Source organism: Phoca vitulina, unplaced genomic scaffold, assembly GCF_004348235.1.
Source record: "Phoca vitulina isolate PV1807 unplaced genomic scaffold, GSC_HSeal_1.0 scaffold13, whole genome shotgun sequence".
Lineage (NCBI taxonomy): Eukaryota > Metazoa > Chordata > Mammalia > Carnivora > Phocidae > Phoca > Phoca vitulina.
In genome coordinates this window covers 47,328,030-47,351,400 of record NW_022589716.1, presented here as the reverse complement: position 1 = coordinate 47,351,400, position 23,371 = coordinate 47,328,030, and the positions used below count along the sequence as shown (strand labels likewise).

The 23,371-nt window shown below is 45.8% G+C and overlaps 1 protein-coding gene across 2 annotated transcripts in view; it reads left to right on the top strand.

Moving 5' to 3' along the window:
- The first annotated feature begins 431 nt into the window (after nt 1–431).
- The window catches only part of CHCHD6 (coiled-coil-helix-coiled-coil-helix domain containing 6), a 239,183-nt gene continuing 216,243 nt past the window's right edge, over nt 432–23,371 (top strand). For both annotated transcript variants that reach the window (XM_032412070.1, XM_032412069.1), the window contains exons 1-2: nt 432–617; nt 20,427–20,547. In XM_032412070.1, the coding sequence (XP_032267961.1) occupies nt 531–617; nt 20,427–20,547 (208 nt within the window). In that variant the 5' untranslated portion in view covers nt 432–530. The remainder of the gene's footprint in view (nt 618–20,426; nt 20,548–23,371) is intronic.

Genomic DNA, 23,371 nt, shown 5'->3' with positions numbered 1-23,371 from the left:
ATCACAGTGCCTTGAGAGAAACTAATAGGAGGGGGCCTCCTTTGTCCTTGCATTCCCTGCGGCTAGTTCTATGCTGCTCAGTGCTTGGTGAGTGCTGCTCAACAGGAGTTTGCTGAATGAACCAAGCAGCAAACCATGCAAAGATCGCCCTTACATGCTTGGCTCAACCTCCTCGGTGAGCTTCTGGCCTTAAAGAACATCACCCTTGGCTCTGCTTCAAGGGCGATCTTTCCACTCGCTGCTCCACTCCAACACGCTTTCCACCGCTCAGGCACCACGCCTCCGCGTGATCCCTAGTTACAGATGGGCAGCCCGGGCCGTCTAGACTACAACCCCCACAGTGCCCCGCGGGCAGGCGCCACATGATTGGTTGAGCCTCTAGCGGCGGCCAATAGGACGTGGCTTTGTTGGCTTGTGCCGCAGCTGCCCGAGTCCCGGGAAGCGCGGGGCGCACAGGGAGTCGCAACCCGGCGTTTGGCCGGTTGCTCTGGAGCCGGGTTGTGCGGCCACCTGCCCGCTCGCCTCCTGCCATGGGGAGCACCGAGAGCAGCGAGGCCCGCAGGGTGTCCTTCGGAATGGACGAGGAGGAGCGGGTCCGGGTGCTGCAGGGCATCCGGGTGAGCAGGCCGCCGGCGGGCGCGACGAGCGAGCGCGGCCTGGGCCGGGTGGGCGTGGAGGGCGCGGGCCGGCCTGAGGGGAGGTTCGGGCCCGAGAGCGGACGGGCGCGCCTCGCTCGTTGAGCCCTTCCAACGCCCGGGTGGCGAGCGTCTCTCCCTCCGCCGTGTACGTGAGGGACCTGAGGCTCGGGGGATGCCCAGGGTCCGCCATCCTGGAGTGGCGGTCTTCAGGCTTCACTACCCTGGCATCGGGGGAGAAAGAGTTGAGAACGGGAGAGGTGGGGAGGCCGCATTCCAGCTCCTGTTGACTCGTTGTAGAGCTGAGTATGTTGCCCTGTACCCCAGTGCACGCGGCTTGTTCTGTATACATGAGATGCTTCCAGTCCTGGACAACGCAACAGCCTCTTAACTGAGGCTCTCCTCTTCTCAACACCGCAGCCAAAGGAGCAGTTAAAAAGTTGTGAATCAGATCATATACCCTTCCCCTTGCTAAAAACCCTCCAGTGGATGCCTAGCGCATTTAAGATGAAGAGGAACCACATTACCTTGTTTTACAAAGCTGGTGCTGCTGCCCTGTGTGACCACATCTCACGCCAATTCCCTCCCTCCCACCTCCCATCTGTTCACTAGCCTCACGACTGCAAGATGTTGGTTTGCTCCAAGCACAGGACCTCCCTCTGCATTTGCTGTTTTCCCTTACCTAGCTTTTCTTAGATCTGGCTCTTGTTAACAGTTTGAGTATCATCTGAGTATCTTTCGGTGACCACTCAATCTAAAGTAGCTTCCCACCCCCACTGTCACACATTTTTTTTTTCATAGTAGACATCACCATTGGAAACTTCTATTGATAATTTACTTGCTTATTGTGTTTCCCACCACAGTGTAAGCTCCTTGAGACTAAGGCTCTTGTCTGATTCAAGACTCTATCCCCAGAACCTAGAAGAAGAATAAAAGCAGCTCACATTTGAGTGCTTAGTGTGGACCATGGGTTCCGCTGAATCCTTTACAGGCAACCTCTCATTTACTTTTCAACAGCCCTGTGAGAGAGGTAGAATGCTATTTGCCCATTTTGTAGAGTAAGGACAAGTTAGACACTGAGAGGTGTCTATCCAAGGTCACCTAGGTAACAAGTGGGAGAGCTGGGATTGAAGTAGGCCAACTCCAGGGCCTGTTCATTGAATGCTGCACCTCATACACCTGTGCATGGCACATGGTGGTTTGTAAATGATTGTTGAGTGGTTAAATGGATGAACCCAGTGAAACAGCGGCCTAGTTGAAATAAAATGCACAGAACTGAGTGTAGGTGAATTAGTTAATTAGGGAGTAGATCAGAAAAAGACATCAGGAGGTCTGACTTCTGGGCAGATGCTGATTAGCTGGGTGGCCTTGAGCGAACAACTTATCTTTTGAGTCTCAATGACCACATTTCTAAAAAAAATTGGGGGAGGGTGTAATAAGCCTAGGATAAGATGAAGATGAGTGTGGAAGTGTTTAGAAATGGTAGTGTTTTGTGGTGGCCTCTATTCTTAGTCTAGGATAGTACTTAGCCCATTTGGTGCTTGCTTGATGTTATCTAGTCTTGACCTGGCTTGAGGGAAGACAAAATGGGGAGGAGATGGCTCATGTTTGAAGGTTGAGAGCAGGACCCTGAATGGAATTTAGAAAAGCACCCTTGGCTCTGTTTGGGTGCTCTTTCACCTTTGTCACCTGGTATCCAGTGTTTGGGAATGTTGGAAAGTTAGGTCAGTCAGGGTCTTCTACGGTTCAAGGGAGTCCCTTTGAAGATGAGTTCCTCTAAGTTGACAGAAGATCATCATTTTGGGGGGTATATCAGACTAGTATATTTTATTTCTAGTTCCCTTAACAATTCTGCAAAGTATAAGCTCTCTTTAAAGATGGAGAGTCAGGCTTAGAGCTGTTAAAGAATTTGGCCAGGGTGTTAACCTACCTGAGTGACTGATAGGATTTTAGCCCAGATCTTTTGGGTGCAAGAAACAGCCTTTTCTTGCTACTCCAAGCTCCCTCCTGCAGTGATATGCAAAGCAGCCTAAAAATTGTGTGTCAAAGCTTCTATCTGTTCTGACAGGGTACTGGGACCCCACTTAGTTCTCCCAGAGACTGTTGAAACTAGAGGGAGCTTTGGTGACTCTGAATGCTGGGCAAACTCTTCCGAGAGAATGACTTGCCCAGAGGCACACAGTGGGGTGCATGGCCCCATACTATAAGAGCCCCTTCTTTCTTTCCTTCCTTTCTCCCTCCCTCCCCCCTTCTGTCCTTCCTTCCTTCCACTTGTGTGCCTGGTTTGGGAGAGGGAGATTTGAGAAAGGAGGTGATAGCAACGAAGTGTTTTGGTATAGGGGCTTTTTCTACTAGCAGAGTTACTTGAGGGTTGAGGAGTACACCTTGTTCTTAAGCTGGCAAGTAAAAATCAGTGGAGAATATCATTGGATGAACCAAGTGAGAAGTTACTTTAGTAGAAGGTAGATGCCAAAGAAGACTATCTGCCCCAGGTCCTTCAGAGAAAGTTAAATATTCTTAAAGACCACTCCTATTTAATCCCCAGGCCCTGATCTTGGAAAGTGCTCTAGTTCCCTTAAGATTCAATGCTAGGGCCTTGCTACTTTGCACACTTATTTGCGTAAATTTACATATTGAGTTCAAGCCCTAATTCCATGGAAGGTAAAAGAAATTTAATTAATGTAAAACACTGCAATTATATTCAACTCCAGTTTTGAGAGCAAGCATGTGTGAAATACATAAAGATTTCATTTTATCCAGTATATTTAACCTCATCCTCCAATGAAAGAAGGCACACACATGGCAGTAATGTCCTGTGTGTGCCCACTTTTCCTCTTCTCTGCCTCATGGAAACAGCCATACTTAGTAATTCAGATGAAGTTCGTTGCTTTTCAACATGTAGGCTCACTGTTCTCCAGCCTTTTCCCCTTCCAACTGCTCCGCTGCCTGCCATTCTTCCCAAGTCACCTGGCCTGCTGCATGATACCTGTGTCCCCAGGCTCATTACACTCTCAGGGCTACATCACATTTACCATTATCCATTGCTTCCGTGAGGCAAATCTGGACCACTGCTGACGGGAGGACCAAGGAGGATGTAGTAAGATGCACAAGAAAGTCCCCAAACATGCCATTGCCAGAGAGGCCATATGCCTGAGCACTGCACCTGTAGCCACAATTTATCATCCAGCACCTCAGTAAATGCTTCCCGTGAATGGGTGACTTGCCAGGCGCTGGGCCTGGCCTTGCAGAGAATATAAGGGACGAAGCACAAGGTCCTTGCCCTCATGGACACCTCAGCCCAATAGCAGGAACAGACCAAAAGAAAGAAAAAAGAGGCAAACAAAAACTGCAAGTGTTGTGAGGGAAACGAAAGTGTGCAAAGTAACGGGGCTCCCTGCTTGAGGTGGGATGCCACCCTGAGGAGCGGACACTGAAGACGCGCCCGAGCCGGCCCTGAGAAGCCTGTGCTGTTTTCCGAGCACTAGCTCAGACATTCCCCTTGCCTACCTTGTGAGCTGTTCACCCCATCTCAGACATGACACACGTTCTAGAAGGTGAAGTAATCCAAGGTCACAGCTAGTTAGTGGTAGCGCTGGAGGCTCAGACGTGCCAGCTCCACAGGCCACGTGTGTAGCAGCCACACAGGGGTTGGGATGTTGAAGGAAGTTGGCCAGGCGTTGAGCCTAGACAGGTGATGGGCCCTGAACGCCAGGGAGGGCTGTCTGCAGGTTTCGTTGGAGGCAACATTGCAGGTCTATAATCAGGAGTGGTGCTTCGGAAAGATTTTACCTGATGATGGTGGTTTTTCTTTTCTTTTTTTTAAATAGCATTTTTGAGATGTCTTTTACATGTAAAGTTCACCCATTTGAATGATTTTTAGCACATTTATGGAGTTGAGCAACTGTCACCACAATCAGATTTTAGAACATTTATTCACAAGGCCTAAAAAGATCCTTTGTGCCTATTTGTAGTCACTCCCCACTCCCACACCCAGCCCCAGGTAACCACTAATCCTTCTGTTGCTATGCATTTGGTTTTTCTGGACATTACTTATAAATGCACTCACACATCTTTTACGTCTGGCTTCTTTCACTTAGCATAATGTTTTTGGTGTTGGCTTGTTGATGTAGCATATATCAGTACTTTGCTCCTTTTTATTGCCTGGCTGTACTTTGCATTTGTTTACCCAGTCACTAGTTGATAGATGTTTGAATTGTTCCCCGTTCTTCACTGTTATGAATAATGTTGCCGTGAACATTTGTATACAAGCTTGTGTGTGTGTGTGTGTGTGTGTGTACATATATTTTTCTTTTTCCTAGATAAATACCTAAGAGTAGAATTGCTAGGTCATTCTGTTTATGAATTTGGTGAGTTGTTAGGTTTAACTTTTTAAGAAACTGTCAAACTGTTTTCTAAAGTGGCTCAACCATTTTACATTCCCACTGGCAATAGATGAGAGTTCCATTTTCTCCATATCCTCACCAACACTTGTTATTGTTTATCTTTTTGATTATAGCCATCCTAGTGGGTGTGATGTGGTATTTCATTGTGGTTTGAATTTACATTTCCCAAGTATCTAATGTTGAACATCTTTTCATGGGCTTATTTGCCATCCATATATTTTCTTTGGTGAAATGTGTATTGAGATCTTTGCCCACTTTTCCTAGGGTTGTCTTTTTATTATTGAGTTATAAGATTTCTTTATGCTGGATACAAGTCCTTTATCATATTACACATTGCAAATATTTCTCCCAAAGTATGGCTTGTCTTTTCATTTTCTTAATTGGTGTCTTTGAAGTGCAAACAGTTGTAATTTTGATGAAGTTTAATTTATCAATTGTTTTCTTTTATTAATTGTGCTTTTGGTGTCATATCTCAGAAATCTTTGCCTAACCCAACATTATGGATATTTTCTCCTGTATTTTTTCCAAGAGCTTTATAGTTTTGGCTTTTTTTTTTTTTTTTAAGATTTTATTTATTTGCGAGAGAGAGAATGAGAGACAGAGAGCATGAGAGGGAGGAGGGTCAGAGGGAGAAGCAGACTCCCCGCTGAGCAGGGAGCCCGATGTGGGACTCGAACCCAGGACTCCAGGATCATGACCTGAGCCGAAGGCAGTCGCTTAACCAACTGAGCCACCCAGGCGCACTATAGTTTTGGCTTTTATATTTAGTTCTGTGATCCATTTTGAGTTAATTTTTATATATGTTATGAGGTAAGGCTTTAAAACGGGTTGGCAAAGTTTTTCTGTAAATGACCAGTTGGTAAGTACTTTCTGCTTTGCTGACCAAAAGGTCTTTATCATCACTGCTACTCAACTCTGCCATTGTAGCCAGTCAGTATGTAAACAAATGGGTGTGGCTATGTTCTAATAAAACTTTATTTATAACATCAAGCGTTGGGTTAGATTTGGCTCAAGCACTAGAGTTTATTGAGCCCTGATCTAAATTAATCTTTTTTTTTGCATGAAATATCTAAATTTTTCAAACTTCATTTGTTGAAAAGACTATCCATTTCCCACTTTGGGACCTTTGTGAATATCAATTGACCACAAACATAAGGGTTTATTTCTGGACTCTGAGTTCTGTTGAGAGTTCCATTGATTTATATGCTATAATATGTCCATGCTAGTACAACACTGTCTTCAAAATTGGGAAATATAAAGATGCCAGTTTGTTCGTTTGTTTGTTTTTTAAGATTGTTTTGGCTGTTCTGAGTGCTTTGCATTTCCATACACATTTTAGGATCAGTTGGCAACTTCTGTAAAAAAAACAGCCTATTGGGATTTTGACAGGGTTTGTGTTGAATCTGTAGATTACTTTGGGGAGAATTGCCATTTTAGCAATATGGAGTCCTCTGATCTATGAATATGAAATCTCTATTTATTTATTTAGATCTTTAAAAATTTTTTTTCAGCAACGTTTTATACTTCCAGTGAATAAGTCTTACATTTCTTTTCTTAAATTTATTTCCAAGTACTTTATTTTTTGATGCTATTATGAATGTCATTGTGTTCTTAATTTTTGGATTCTTCATTGCTAGTATGTAGAAATACAATTGATTTTTGTATATTGATCCTGTATCCTGCAACCTTGCTGAACTCATTTATTCAAGTAGTTTTTTTCTGTGGGTTCCTTATGATTTTATATAGGTAGGATCATGCTGACTGTAAATAAGGAAAATTTTTACTTCTTCCTTTCTAGTCTGGATGCCCCCCCCCCCTTTTTTTTTCATTTTCTCCCTTTATTGCATTGGCTAGAACCTTCAGTATAGTATTGAATAGAAGTGGTGACAGTGAATGCACTTGCCTTGCTCCTGGACTTAGAAAACATTATCTTCCACCATTAAGTATGTTAGCTGTAGGTTTTTCCATAGTTGCCTTTCATAAGATTGATGATTTTATCTTTTAATATTCTCAGTTACCTCTTCCTCTCTGTTATTACATCCTGTTTTTTGTTTGTAGGCTCTTGGAGTACAAAGACTGTTTTCTTTATTTCAGTGTCTGGCTCATTAATATGTGCATGTTGGACTGCATGCTTGGATTAATGAACTGATGATCCTTTTTTTAGTCAAGCTGGCGATCTTTGGCAGCTGCACCTGAGAATTTTACTCTTCTGCTTGTTTTACTTCCAAGCTTTAATACAAACTTGTTCCATTTGTATGCAGCAAACTTCCTTTTCACCTTGGTATTGCCCAGTGGTATGCTTCTTGAGTCTCAGCATGAATGTTGATGCTCCCTATCATACTGTTTTACATTATATCCTTCATGGGGCACCTGGGTGGCTCAGTTTGTTGGGCGTCTGACTCAATTGCCGATCAGGTCATGATCTCATGGGTTGTGGGACAGAGCTCCACCTTGGGCTCCACACTCGGCGTGGAGTCTGCTTGAAAGAGTCTCTCCCTTTGCCGCCCCCCCTCCCACATATGCGCACGGGCTCTCTCTCTCTCTCTCTCTCTCTCACTCTCAAATAAATAAATCTTTGTATTATGTCCTTCATCTTAGTTGACTGCTTAGAGGCAGCGTGGTTAACAAAGTGTCTCAGAAAGACCTGGCCTTGGGGCGCGTGAGTGGCTCAGTCAGTTAAGCATCTGTCTTCAGCTCAGGTCATGATCCCTTGATCCTGGGATTGAGCCCCACATTGGGCTCCGTGCTCCGCGGGGAGCCTGCTTCTCCTTCTCCCTCTGCCTGCCGCTCCCCCTGCTTGTGCTCTCTCTCTCTCTGTCAAATAAATAAATAAATGAATGAATCTCTTAAAAAAAAAGAAAGAAAGAAAGACGTGGACTTAAGCTCTGACACTCAAAGTAGTAAGTCTCTCTGCCGCTCCCCCTGCTTGTGCTCTCTCTCACTCTGTCAAATAAATAAATAAATAAATAAATATATAAATAAATAAATCTCTAAAAAAGAAAAAGAAAAGAAAGAGAGACCTAGCCTTGAGCTCTGACACTCAAAGTAGTAAGTCTCTCTCCTTATATGCAAGATGGACCTGTTTAGCATAGGAGCCTTGAAGGGGTTGGATCACAAGTCTTCTCCAGACTTCCCCAGCTTTCACACTCTATCTGGCTGACCATTTGGAGGAATGTAGTTAATGGGGCCACAATAGGAAATGCCAGCTTGGAAAGTCAGGAAATGGATGGCCAAGTTCCATATACACTTTTCTGTGAATGGCGTGTGGAGTTGGATGTCAAGTCCAGCAAGCATTGCTGGTCCACATTGCGTGCCAGTCCCTGGGCTAGATGCTTGCCCAGGTGTTATTCTTTTTCATGCTTCCAAAACCTTACATCTGATACATGGTGAGGTATCAGAAAATAAAGTAGAGCCAATTCTGCAGGGAAGCAGAGCACTTTAAGTTTCTCTACCTTTCCTCCTTCAGCTGCTGAGGAGTAGAGGATCATCTTAAAGACAGATGAAGACTCAGGTACCTGCATGAAGACATTTCCTTAGTGTCCTCCAATTACCTGGCTCAGGGGTTACCAAACTCACTGTGTTCGAGGACAGTAAAGGGCTGGGCGTACAACCACGCTATACTTTAGGGGCAGATTTAGCAACTTCCGAGGGTTTTTTGAATATTTTCAATTTTCTCTTAATAGTACTGTAGTGTAACCAGTAATGACATTTAAATAGTATAAGAGTTAAGGTGATTTCTGCCTTCCCTTCTTTCTGACTTTTGAATATAACCCATGTATGTATAAGATGAAATTCCAACCTAATAATACTCCCTAACTGTGTCACAGTATGGTGTTGAAGATTTTTCTCTGTAAAAGTAAAATCTATAAAGTCATGTAAATATAAGGATAGTTGTTAACTCTAACTCTGACTAAGTTCATCCTGGGTCAGTTCCCTCATTTGGGAGGTAAAGATGCTGCACTGGAAGCATCTTTGATCCTTCAGGTCTCCAGTCTACCTTTTCCACCTCTTGGTGGGGGGTCACTGCACGCTCTTCTGCAGTAGCTCTGGTTTCCAGATCAAACCTGCCGGCTCTGCTGTTTCTCTGCCGCTGGTAGAGGCTTCACAATGTTTCCTAGTTGAACCCTCTTTCCCTTCTGCACCCTGGCCCTGGCTATTCTCTTTCATCCTCATTCGTGAGCTGTTGACTTTGGATTCTAAATATCTAACCCAGAGCTGTTCCATTGCACGTCCCATGGGTGCATGTAATTCACTACATCCACTGGAACTCACCTGCATCCCCCCTCTGCTTCCCTCAGAATCACTTGTGTTTCTTATGCTACAGATGGCCCCAGCCAGCCAGTCCCTCAGCCAGAAAACTGGGTCCTGCATTATTTTTTTTCTCTACATTTAATGACAGATCTTGCGTTTTCCCTTCTAGCCATTTCTCTGTTTTTGCCTCTCTTTATCCCTGCTAACTCTTTATCTTTTTCCGGTCCATTCCATCTTCCTTTGACCATCTGATAAATTGGTCTTTTTCCCAGTATACTTGCCTCCCACAAATCTATACCTCCTGGTGCTAACAGGGTCATTAAAAAAAACAAACACAAAAACATAAATTTTACTTTTGAATAGGCTTCAGGCAAATGGTATTACAATTCAGGCAGTTCCAAAAGAAGCACGTAGGGAAAAGTTCACCTCCCTTCCCTCTTGTTTCATCTGTCTTGCCCTCTGCAGCAGTCACCCTTACCAGCTGGCCGTGTCAGTGATCGCGCAGGGTTAACGCTCATTACGCCACTCCCTTAGGTCGAAGGCAGATGCTGGGGCCTGGCTCTTGGCGCCCTCTGTGTGCTGGTGCTGCTTGCTGCCTTTTGTCGCACGTGTTGGCTGGGAGGACACGGGCTCCTGCTGGATTCTGAGCTGCTTCATGCTTCGCTGCCTGCGATTCTGTTCTCCTTTGTCCGCTGTCTCTTCTCTCCCTGTGACTGGCTAAATGCCTTGTCATCCTCAGGACCTTTCAGGTGTTACCTTCTGAAAGGCACCATCTTTGATGTCCCTCCGTCACCCTGGGTTGTCCCTGTCCTGGGTCTTGCAGACTTTGTGCCCACCTCCTGTGCCTACTGCGTGGGCAGAGGTGATCTCTTCCTTGCTTCCTCCCTTACTGCCCTGTGAGCAGGGGTCACATCTTTTTTCTTTCCTTCCCCCAGTACTTAGCCCGGAGCCGGTTTCTCTTACCCCAAACCGTAAGTCCAGAAACTTTGTGGTATTAATCGATTTGAATTGATTGCCAACATTTAGAACTTGGAGGCTTTACATCAATTCAATTTTTAGCTCTTTGGGGGAAAAAAATTGAAAGTCTGGTCCACGTTCCCATATGACGATACTTTCCCGGAAGTGTGAGGTAGTTGCCCTCTCTGGGGGGCATGTACTCTTATCAGGGTCCCCACCACGTTGTCCTTGCACTGTTTTATTTTTTTTTCCCCTGCCAGGCCCATTCTGTTAATTTCGTCACTTGCTTGACGCCTGTGGACATTTGTGTTTGCCACGCTCGGTGTAGGAGGTCTCCAAGGGCTCTTCTTGTTCTGACATTCTGGGATTTAAATCTGTGGTAAGCAGCCGGTGGATCTAATTTGAGCTCATAGAAAACTGAAAGACTAGTGAACGAAATCTCCAAGGCAACAGCCTGAGGCAAGGAGAGGAATCTTTTCAGAACCATAAGATTGGGCAGTGCCTCTATGGGGTTTGGGGTGTCCAGGACCAGGAGCCACCGACTCCTGCAAGCTTGTTCTTTTGGAAACTGCCCCAGGTGCTCAGCCTCACTGGAGAAACCCTAGGCCCAGCTTGGAAAGGGTAGTGAGCTGCAATTTATCTCCTGGCACCCAGCAGATCCTCAGACAGTGTTGCCCCGAATGGCCTTGGCCCCTGCTGTGTGGGCCTAGCTGCTGCCGACTCACCACAGAACCTCGGGCAAGCTGCTTCTCTGCACCGCACCTTCTCCATTCTTACTTGAGGAGGATGCCTCCCCTCCTGCCCAGAAGTGAGCTGGGGCTGTGAACTCATTTGGTGAACATCCAAGCATTTGCTAATACAAAGAGTAATGCTTAGGAAGCTGCCTCCACATTGCCACTTGTCACGTGTGTCTAGATGAGTAACATGTGAAGACTAAAAAAGTGCTAATTTTCATATTGACATTCTCCTAATTTAAGTAGGCTGTCTGTTTTATGCGTACATAGTGCGCCCCCTCCCACCCTCTCCCTGGGGGCTCAGTAAAGCATCATCAGTGGGGGGAAATGTGACTTGCAAATATTTTAATTTTTCTTGAATTGGCCATTCTGAGAACAGGGTTGCTTGCCACGTCACAGTGGCTCTGTATTTCTGCCTTACTTGTGCAGGTATCACTGTTAGGGGCCCAGGGTCGGGATCCATGTCTTGGCCTGGGCACTGAAGACTTCCTCCCTGACTCCAATTTCTTCATCTGTAAAATGGGAATGCGTTTAGCCCGGGGCCTGGCATGGGAACTGGCTCAGTGGATGTTAGGTAGGTTGTTTCTATCATTATCTCTAAACAGGAGCTCCTGTCCCCGTTCCTACGTCTGAGTTCCTCCGCCCCAGCTGTGAGCTTTGTTGCCCTGTTCTGGAGGAGGGGGGCATGACATCCGCTCTGTGGTCTGCCCCACGGCACTCTGATGCCAGGGATTCCGTAATTTCTTTCTCCACAGGCAACCTCTTGCAGCGTCCTATGTAGTGTGTTTACTTGCCTGGGGAACAGAGCTGCCTGAATGGATTTAGAATGTCACACACATGCTTACAGAGCGGTGCTCCGCTCAGTGATGGTGCCTCCCTCCCCCACTGAGCCAGGCCTGGGCCTTGCTGTCATCTTTCCCTCGTTTTTCCTTTAAGACTTCTTGCAAAATGCATCTTATTTTTAAACGCCAAATGTTCATAATTTCTCATGAATCCTTTCAGGCTTTTTCCAAGCCTCCATATACAAGCACACTCTTTCCCTTTTTATAGCACAAATGAGAACATAGTGCATATACCACTTGGTAAATTGGTTTTTTCACTTGCCCTGTGCATTCATTCAGATGCCAGATCTCTAGTTACTTCACTTGCGTGGAGTCTTTTGCAACGACCCCCCACCCCGACTCGTGCAGAGATGACACTTTCTAGCCCTCTCGCTCCTGATGTGCCCTGTTTGTGGCAGCGACCCTGCCTCCAGCCCTTTGTGACCTCAACCCCTCTTGCTGCTTTGCCAGGCTATTCTGTGTGAAGAGGAGATCGTGACCAAGGCCCTGCTTAGAAAGCGCCAGTGGCTCCCAGTTGACTGCAGAAAAAATTCCATTCTCCTTATCTTGTCCTTCAAGGCCCTCATCGGGTAGAGCCTGCCAGCCCTGCACGTCTTCCTTCCTTCACGGACCTGCACTCGGTAGGGCTGAACCTCAGACTTCTTCCTTTGTGCCTTCCGTGCGCTCTTCCTCTCTGGAACACCCCTCAACTCCTACCCGTTCTGTGGTCATTTGTTCAGGCCCATCTCAGGCTGTCTCCCTTCCAGCTGACACTTAGGTGCCTTCTGGAGAGCTCCTGGGTATGCTAGCTCAGCTTCTCTCACCTGACGGCTTAGCAGCTCATATTCTCGGGGCCTTTCACCTTACCCCCCTGTCTGACCATAAGCTCTTTGAGTACAAGGTTCTTGGCTTATATCCTACGTGCTCCATTGTAGTAGCTCGGTGTTATGGACCTGGGCCTTTAATAAGAATTTCTTTAGTTAATGTGTTTAACAAATATTTGAGCATCTCCAGTGTCCGGGCACTTTCTAGGCCCTGAAGATACAGCAAGGGCAAAGCAGAATCCCACAGAGCTTGTGTTCCGGTGGGAGTGACGACAAGTAGGTGGTCACATGTGTATTCTATCCCGTGGCTAACAACCAGTGCTTTGAGAGAAATGAGGCCGAGGAAGGGAGAGAAGGCGTGGTGGCGGGGTCATGACCTCAGACAGGGTCCGCAGCGACAGGCAGGAAGTGCCTTTTGTGGCCAGGCCTGCTTGTGCCTGGCTGGTGTGCCCTGGTGTCTCTTAGCCAATCCTGGCTCCTCCGCCCTTCATTGCTTTGGCGGTAGTTGGCCCTTCTTGGGGGGCTCTCCCGCCCGTGAGTGCTGCTCAGCAAGTTCCTCCTTCCCTGCTCTTCTCAGGGTCAGCATCCCTTTGCCCCCACAGCTGACTGGCACGGAGGTTCAGGAGTCGGGCAGCCTGCTGCGCAGTGGGGCTTACACCCTGGGAGCTCTGGGACCTTTCCAGCAGGGGGCGAGTGCTGTTACCTTTTCATGTCTTGGCTTCCTCAACTGAAAGCAGGCTTTATACTGTGAGGATTAAGGAGGTGGTTTGTGCAGAGTGAGTGCTGACTACCTGTCACAGTTAGTATTAGTAGAGGGCATTACAACCTGTAGCTATTGTGACTCTGATCTGCTCTGATATATTGGGGCAGTGGGACAGTGCTCACTCCTATCATTGTTCTTCCATCGAGAATGGGGAATACCCATGTGTGTTTTGTGAGGCAGCACTCTGCTCCCCAGCCTTCTAGTTGTGAGGTGGCCACGTGACTTACAGCCCCGTGTGATTTGATAAAGAATCCTCTTGCCCCCTCTTTGGGAACTTGCCTATACATTCAGTGCTTTCGGGTGAGGGAAGCGTTTTGGTTGCCATCATGGAGTGGCTCGGTAGGAAGTGGGGCCTGGGTTCCCAGCCGTGTTTGTTACCATGGAAGTGTTGAATACTCCAAGCACGTGTGCCTTCGATTGAGGCCTGACTTGGGCTGTCTGCGGCCTTCCCACCCACTGCCACAGTGCTGGTGGAGGGTGGTGGGCTGGAGCTGGGGGGAGGTTGTCCCTGGAGACTTGGGGAGGCATCAGGCGCATGTGCCATGGTAGAGGCGGGATAAGGCCCCCTCCTCAGAGTCCTGACGTCACTCGAGGCTGAGGGCGGGTGCAGGTTTGAGCCACCAGTTGTCAGAGCCGGAGGGTGCTTTAAAAAGAACCTGCCCAATTTAATTTTGTGCAGATTATGGTGCAGATTATGGAAGAGGAGGGAAGAAACCTGCTCAAGATCACAAAGCTGCACGTGTAACACTTAGAACAGCACTCAGTTTATAGTACATGGCAGCTGTTAACTATCATTACTGTTACTGATTAGTTCATGCATTTTTGCACACTCAGTATGTGCCTTGTATGGGTGATAATTATTATTTGTATACTGCTTTGCCATTTCCCATAATAGCTAATATTGGTTGTTGACTTGGTGCCGACTGCTTTGTGTAGATTGCTGCATTTAATCCTCACCATAGCCCCACAGTCTGGACCATTAATTATTTCCATCTCACAGATGAAGAAACTGATTTACAGATAAGAAGTCCCCTGCCCAAGGTCACGTAGTTAGCAAGCAGCTGAGTTGGGATTCAAACCCAGGCCTGTCTGACCCCAAAGTACTGAACTCCTGAGCCGTACGATGTAGTCAGTCCAGCCTCAAGGGGCCCCCATTATGTAGGTGAGAGACATGCTCAGAGAAGCCAGACAATTGGGTCCAGGCCACACAGCAGAGCACAGGTAGTGCTCCTCTTTCCCTGCACTGCTCTGGATGTGGCCCTCCGTCTCCTGACCACACAGGATCCCGTCTGGCCATCTCTCATAGCACAGTGACCAGTGGGCCTCTGGCACCGAGCCCCCAGACCCGTCTGGCTCTGGAGGCCTCATTCTGGTTCTGTTGGTACAGGGAGCATTGCCCAGATGGTGTTTATTCTCGCATGACTACTGTGTGTATATGTATATTTGTTGATTAAAATATTACTTGCTGTATTTTGTAGCAACATTAAAAAATATTACAAATCTCCTACTGCCAACAAGAAGCCTGCCAATGTTTTCCTTAACCCTTCACTCACCAAGTGGTGTGGTTCAGTTGATGCCCCCCGAGGCTGGGCTGAGGAAATCAGAGCCTGTGACTTACCTGTGTAGAACCCCACCAAAACTTCCTTTGTCCTTGGATCAGATTTGGGCTTTTTACATCAGTCTGCTAGGGTTTGTGGTCTTGCCTTTGCCTGCCTCCTTGGCCTGGTCATCTGGTCCCATTTTCCTTCTCACACACTGGCCTTCTGTCAGGCACTTGGATGTGCCAGACTCAGTCCTTCTCAGAGGCTTTGCACTTACTCGGGCCTCTGCTTGGCACTAGATCATTTTCTCTGGGATCTCAACATGTCGGCATGGTCAGGGCTTCCTCATTCGGGGCGGGAGTATTAATATTAGTGTCCTCCCGTCTAAGGGGCCTTCCCCAATGCCTATGGCTTCCTGTACCGCCTCCCATGCCCCTGTCACTGCAATGTTGTGTTTTATTCTTTCCTAGCACTTGTCACGTAACGTGCTTCACTGATCTTTAAGACACATGTTTTAATATCTCTGGAACAGGATATCACATAATGGGCAGAATATTAATTTCATTGGTGTTTTTTGTCTTTCTTCAGGTTATATGAAAATAACAGTGTGATTTACAATTGATGGTGTCTTAGGCTGGATGAAATAGGATTTGTGAAATTATTTACTTATTTATTGTCTCCTACTTCCCCCGAGAATGTAAGCTCCATGAAACAGGGACCATGTCTCTTTCACTGCTGTTTTGTTGTTTCTTTTCACTCATGGTTTCTAGAATATTGCTATCACACAATGGATACTTAATAAGCAGATACTTGATGAAGGAAAGTGGGTTGTCGTTCTGGTGCCGTTGGCCAGGCTGCTTCCTCTGGTCCCCGTGTGGCTGCACTACCGTGGTCTTCTCTCTATATGCAGTGCATGCTCTTCCTGGTCACGTGGCCCTTTTCCACAGTGAGGATTGGGGCATTACCAGCCATGGCTGCCTCTTTCATGCATATCACACATGTCATTGGTTCTTCACCCACACCCATAGGATTCTAGGACCACCCAGTGCTCTCTTCCCTCAGGACACATGCCCCACACCCTCTGTCCCTCAGAGGACTAGTGCATCTCACCGAGTCCACTTGCAGATGGAGAGAGGAGGGAGCGATGCCCTGTGGTGTGCTGGTAAAAGCTTAACCAGATTTCTGCCCAAGAAAGGGCCCTTACGTGTAGTATTTGCCAATTTCTGTGGTGGAAATACTCTCCATCATGGCCAATTTCAGGCTACTGTCATGAAGTCAACCAGCTTGCAAAATTGCTGAAAATTTAAAAATCAGTTCTTCCGAGCTGGCTCCAGCACACCATTGGGACACCCAAATCTTCTTTTCCTGTGGCCTGAGTTCATTGTTGAGTGCCAGCTCCATGTCCTCACCTGCCTGGAAGAGCATTCTACTTCAGCCATGCTGTCGCCCTACATCCAAGCTGGTGTCCCACCTTGGCCCTCTGTGTGGCAAATTTGAGCAAGAAATGGGCACGCTGCGCTGTGGAGCTATCCCTCTGCTTTCCAATACACTGACTCATTTCAGGTCTTAGTTGCTGTGACCATAATGAAGGAGGGAGCCAACGGGCTCGTAGGGGCGCTTTCCCTGTTCTCATCTGAGATTTTATATCTACATTCCATCTCATTTGCTGCTCTTTCAAAATAGTCTCTTCTTGATTTCCCTTTTCCTGGCATTCTCAAGTTGTCCCACTAACTACAGATCAGAACTCCTTGTTCTTTTTTTTTTGAAGATTTTATTTATTTATTCGACAGAGAGAGAGACAGCGAGAGAGGGAACACAAGCAGGGGGAGTGGGAGAAGGAGAAGCAGGCTTCCCTTGGAGCAGGGAGCCCGATGCAGGGCTCGATCCCAGGACCCCGAGAAGGCAGATGCTTAACCAACTGAGCCAGTCAGATGCCCCACGGAACTTCTTGTTCTTAACTCTGCACTCTCCTTTGTTCCTTACTGAGGCAGCACCAGGCAAAGCCTCTCATTCCATGCCACCATCGCTGCTACTGGTGCTGCAGGCCCTTGTCACTTCCTGACCAAGGTCCCACTGTAGCATTGCTGAGAACACAGCCTGTGTTCTTTCCTGGCTCCGAAACTTTCAGCAATGCCCTGCAATTGTTGGAGCCCTTCTGCCTGACTTTGAAGCTTCTCTCAGCACCAACTTCATCCAAATCCACCTTTACAACCCACACCTTCCAAAATGAACTTAGGGCTGCAGGCACCCTGCTCTCTGTCCGTGCCCCTTTTCTCTGTGCTCCACCTTGTACCGTGCGAGACACCCCCTGTCCCCCAATACCCCATAGCATCTGTTGAATCCTGCTCCCACCCTCAGGAACTGACACAGGTGCACCTTTCATGGGATACCCTGCTTTTGCTGAGTGACATCCTGTCTGGACTGCTCATTTTTGTCTTTCGTTCTCTCTTTTTATTTGTAGCTGTTTTGTTGAGATATGATTCACATACCATACAACTCACCCATTTAAAGCATATAAGTCAGTGGGTTTTAGAATTTTCACAGGTACGTGTAACTATCATCACAGTCATTTTTAGAACATTTTCACCAAGCCCAAGGCAACCACTAACCTGCTTTTTGTCTTTAGAAGTTTGCCTATTATGGACGTTTTGAATAAGTGGAATTGTATAATGTGTTGCCTTTTGCATCTGGCTTATTTCCCTTAGCATAATGGTTTCAGGTTCGTGCATTTGGTAGTATGTATTAGTACTTTTTTCTTTTTTACAGCCAAATAGTGTTCTGTTGTGTAGATAGACCACATTTTACTTACCTATTCATTTGATGAACATTTGGGTTCTTCCCACTTTTTGGCTATTATGGATAATGCTGATAAGAGCATTCATGTACAAATTTTTGTGTGGATATATTCATTTCTCTTGAGTAGATACCTGGGAGTGGAATTGCTGGATCAAATGGTAACTCTCTGCTTAATGTTTTGAGGAACTTCCAGACTGTTTCCTACAGTGGCGGTGGAACTTTATATTGCTATCAGCAATGTATGAGGGCTTTGATTTCTCCATATCCTTGCCAACATTTGTTATTATCTGACTTTTGATTATAGCCTTCCTGGTGGGTACGAAGTGCTATCTATCTCATTGTGGTTTGAATTTGCATTTCTCTTATGAGTAGTGATATTGAGCAACTTTTCATTTGCGTATTGGCCATTTGTATATCTTTCTTGGAGAAATATCTGTTCAGATATTTTTTTGCTCATTTTTAAAATTGGGTCTTTTTCTTTGTATTATTGAGTTGTGGGAATTCTTCATATCCCTCGTCACATGTATGATTTGCAAATATTTTCTTCCGTTTCGTAGGTTGCCTTTTCACTTGCTTTATTGTGTCTTTTGGTACATAAAACTTTTTACTTTTTATTTTTTTAAAGATTTTATTTATTTATTGGACAGAGACACAGCGAGAGCAGGAACACAAGCAGGGGGAGTGGGAGAGGGAGAAGCAGGCTCCCTGCTGAGCATGAAGCCCGATGCGGGACTCGATCCCAGGACCCTGGAATCGTGACCTGAGCCAAAGGCAGACGCTTAACGACTGAGCCACTCAGGCACCCAAAACTTTTTACTTTTGATGGAAGTCCAAAATATCTAATTTTCTTTGGTTGCTTGTGCTTTTGGTGTCATATCTACAAATCCATTGCTAAAGCTGAGGTCATAAACACTTACCTCTATATTTTCTTTTATTTACCCTTATATTGTTTTAGCTCCTACATTTAGGTCTCTGATCCATTTTGGGTTATTTTGTATAGTGTGAGGTAGCTGTTCAACTTCCTTCTTTTGCATATCGAAATCCAGCTGTACCAACATCATTTGTTGAAGAGAATAAATGAGGGTTCTTTCCCCCATTAAATTGTCTTGGCTCCTTGTCAAGCAATTGAATGTAGATATATAGGCTTATTTCTGGATTCCCGATTCTCTTCCACTGCTGCATATGCTTGGTCTTCTCTTGTCCTATATCATTAATTAGCTATTTGATTTGTATTTATTTGAAATACTAGAGGGACTCAGTTGTTATTATTATAATCTTTTGTTGCTAAAAAATGTTCACGGTAAACAGTTACAACACAGAAATGCCCAAAGTGAAAGTCCTGCCCCAGCTGCCCCTGGACCCCACTTGCAGGACATAACCATCGTGTTTCCTCTGTAGCTTTATAGATGTTCACTTCTGACCAGATATGTGTATTTGTGTATATGCATATATGTGAAAATTCAAATGCACGGCCACATTTGTGAATGTATACTTGCGCTTACTGACATATTTATATCTGTATGTCTGCATTTCTACAATTGCATATCTCTTTTTACAAAATTGGGCTATACAAAGGGTTCTATGACTTTAAACATCAGGAGGCTATCCCATACACCCTTCCATGTCAGTTGTACATGTTTTACCTCATTCTTTCTTAATGTCTCCATCATATTTCATAGACAGTATACACCATCATTTCTTCAACCAGTTCCTTATTTATGTTTTTCCTTTTTTTCCCTATTCCATTTCTGCTGTGTACATGTGGGAGCACTTTTCTCGGCTGGGTACCTGGAAGTGGAGTTGCTGATCATGGCTTTTGTCTTAAAGTCATTTTTAACGTTTTCCCCTCAACTGTGCTTTATGATGCCTTGCACTTACTAGGTACTTAATAAATATTTACTGAAGTGAACTCTTAAGGGTTTTTACTCTGGATTTATCCCTAGCTTGCCATTTCATTTCAGTAAGCTGTTTTATGACACCCTCATGCCTATTTCACTTCCCCTGAAATGAATGAAAATGTTGGTTATCCAGTCTTCATTAGGGGGAACTGTGGTGGAATGAGTCAAGCAGTGTTATGATGTCTACTCTGTGTGTGGTGCAGGGGTTATACAGAGAGGAGTGGAAGGTCACCCCAGCCTTTGAGGTGTTTGCAGATCTTTAGGATGAGGCAGGTAGGACATATGGTACTTCCCTAAGAGCACACATGTGTTATGATGGGAGTGAAAAGGAAGGGGAGGATTGATGCTTGCCTTGGGTGCTGTCAGGGAAGGTCCCATGGACGAGGGACACTGAGATGCCCTCAAAGGAAGGGGAAGCTTTGGACTGGTGGAGATATCCTGGGGCTGGACGGCTGCTGGTGGTTCTCGGCCAAGGAGCAGGGTAATGGATGCAGAGGAGGTGAGGAAAGTGATTCCATGGAGTGCAGGGTGTGTGTGGGGAGCAGTAGGAAACTGCTGGAGAGCCGACAGGGGACCTGCTGTGGTCAGCCTGGAATCCAGACAGGTCTTTGGCACTAATCTGCTAGGCGTTGGGCCACCTTGAGAAGTTTTTGAATAGAATTATATTATTGAAGTTGGTCTGGAGGAAGTGGTGTGCTCAGTCATCCGGGGGCATGGATAAAGGGGCATCTTCATTTGTAGAGGTTTCTGTGATATAACTTTTTCCCTCTCCCTCTCTTCCCATCCCTCAATTCTTCCCTTAGCTGTCTGAAAATGTGGTTAACCGCATGAAGGATTCCAGCCAGTCTTGCCAAGCAGGCCAGCCTGCTTCCCCTCCTGCCCCTCCACCTTCGACATTTGGCACCTCTAAAGGCCCAGAGAAAGGTATGGCGGTTTGCAGGGATTCTGTGGAGGGCGGGAGTGGGGTGTGAAAGGAATGACAAACAGCCTTCCTGTCAGAACAGATTTGACAGCTAATGTGGCTCCTGTTTGTTTCTGGGTGATGTAAGCAACTCCTTTCTGATAACTGCTTTTCAGGAGAGTGTGGCTTTCATGCATGACAGATGCTGTCTGCTCTGATGAAAGCAGCACATTTAGTCAGAGTGCCTGTGACTGGGGCTAGACTGGTTTCCCTCACTGTTTCAGTTTCTCCATATGTAACAAATGAGGCGAAAGGGCTTGGTAACTCAGGGAAGAAGTTGCTGTTAAGGATCCCTAAGAGACGCATTGTCATTACTGTTCAGTATGGTTCAAAGAGTGATAGGGATTTATGTGAATTGGGCCAGCTTAAGGGAATTGAGTTGATGACTTGACCGTTGACCTCAGTACCTAGAACCAAGCACTCATGTCAAGTGGTCCTGATCTGGCTCCTGGGACGGTTCGCCCTGGGCTTCTAGCAAGACCTGCCACCCCGTACCTTTCAGGGATTCCTCTTCCCATGCCCACACCGGGCTCAGAGCTCATTTGTTCCCTCCTCTGTGGGGTCCATGACAAATTAAGAAATTTGTGCTTTTCTCCAAACAATGACTTTAAGCAAACACAAAGGAATGAAACAATTTAAAAAGGGATATAAGGTACAGAAATATTAAGATATTACAAATAAATTTGGACAGTCTTTGGGGCAGCTGCTACTCTATTCAATAAATACCTCTTTATGAGAATCTGGGTCTTATCTATCACCTGCAACTGTCTTTTCTGCCAGTCTTCCTTATTAGGTTGTAAAACTGTAGAAGATATCCCCTGCACTCAGTGTTTACTGACCACTGGCCAGGGATCAGGACAAGTAACTCGTGCTGGTGCACGGCGATGTATAGACAGGGATGCCCCCCCTGGTGGCACACACGGCTCTAGTTAAGGAGCCAGATGTACAACCCTGTAGGTTACGTGTATTGTGATGAGGCAACACTAGAAGCATGCCCATGGCTAGGGTAGCACAGAGGAGTGACTCGTTATTTTAGGGAGGAGCTTCAAGGCGAGATGATGTTTAAACTGGATTCTGAAAGATAGAGCAATGGTAGATGGGCATTCAGGCATGGTAAACAGCGTAAGTATAGTCCCAGAGGTGTGGCGCAGCCTGGCCTGTGTGGGGCCCTGGAAGTGATTTGCTGTCTCTGGAGTACAAAGTACAAGGAAAGGGGAGCACTTGGGGCAGTGCTCAGGGGCCAGGTTACAGACCTCTGCACAGAGGCAAGAGAGCTCTGCCTGCATCCTTAACGGCTGGGGGCTCTAGCCAGGGCTGCTACCAGCTTACCTTTCTGTATTGTCTGCCTCAGGGCTTCCCGAGCATTAGAGCAAATTGGTACCGGGTTTGGACCCATCCTGAGATCTTTTTGAATATCTCTCAGTGAGGGGGCAGATGAGATTCTTGAAACTCTCACAAGATGCTCTTGTCCTTTAAAAATGGGGTGGCTCCCCACGATATCTCTAGCAACTGACAGGAGTGGTGGGGGGTGGGAGGTTGAAGAGGGCTCTAACTTAACCCAGTACACTTGAATAAACTGTATTAACTGGTGAGAGGGAGAAAGCGATGAAGTAAGCAAAGAAGGCCAAAATCTAACATGCACACGTCAGCTTCAGCTTCGGAAGATGAAAGAAGCACTGGTCTCAGTTTTGGTAAGTTTCAGCAGTTTAAGGAGCAAGAATGGTGGTTCATTTGTCATTTGGTTTTAGTTATAACAAAGTATTTTGCTGTTTAAATGATTGTGAGTTTGAGTTTCTGAATGCTGAAGAATGGTCAGCATAAATGGGCTATCTTGAAGTTGACTAATTTTAAGATATTTTTACTTTTAAAATCAGTGTTTGCTTTCATTTTAGTGGTGGAACAAGATTAGAAAAAGAAGTTAAAATTAAACCCTTATGTCATACCATACCTCAAAATAAATGTCAGAGGAAAGAAAAGATTTAAATATATGAATTGAAGCCATAAGAGTACAATGATAGTACATATAAGTACAATAAGTAGACCTTCTAAGCACTCCATCAGCTCCATCAAGAAACCCTAAATTAAGAAGAAAAGTGGGAAATGTAACTCTAAGGAATTAGACAATTCAGAAAAAAATAAATGAAGAATGAATGATAAACTAGGGAAATGTAACATGACAGAGTATTAACAGTCCTAACATAGAGAGTTCTTAGAGCTCTTTGACAACTCAGTAGAAAATGTGTACAAATGGTTGTAAACATTTGATGAGATTCTCCACTTTGCTAATAGTGAAGGACACACATTAATGAGTGCTCCCGAGGGGCAGGGAAGTGGGCAGGCTCTTACACACAAGGTGGGAGTGTGGATTAGTGCCACATTCTCTGCCACAGGTAGATACATTATTTTCCTAGTTATGAAAAAAGAAGTTGTATGAAAAGCAAAAGTAAATATGGTAAATTATATCTCAATAAAGCTGTTGTAAGTAAACAAGTAAGAACAGAGGGCATTATGTCAGAGTAAAAACTGGGCAGTGGTTTACTGTTTTTTATTCCCATTTGAGAACGTGGCATGCTACCCAGGAGCACTTAGGTGTGCCCACCTCACCAGGTGGCACCGCTGTGCCCATCCTTCTGTGAGAGGTAGTCTGAAAGTGTGAAACGTAGGATGATTACTTTTGGAAGTGCCTCCCTGAAGGGTTGAGTGCTGGAGCCTCTGAGTACAACATGCTTTAAAAGGTCTTGGCAGTGGAATAGCAAATCCTCACATGTTGTCTCACAAAGCCGGGTT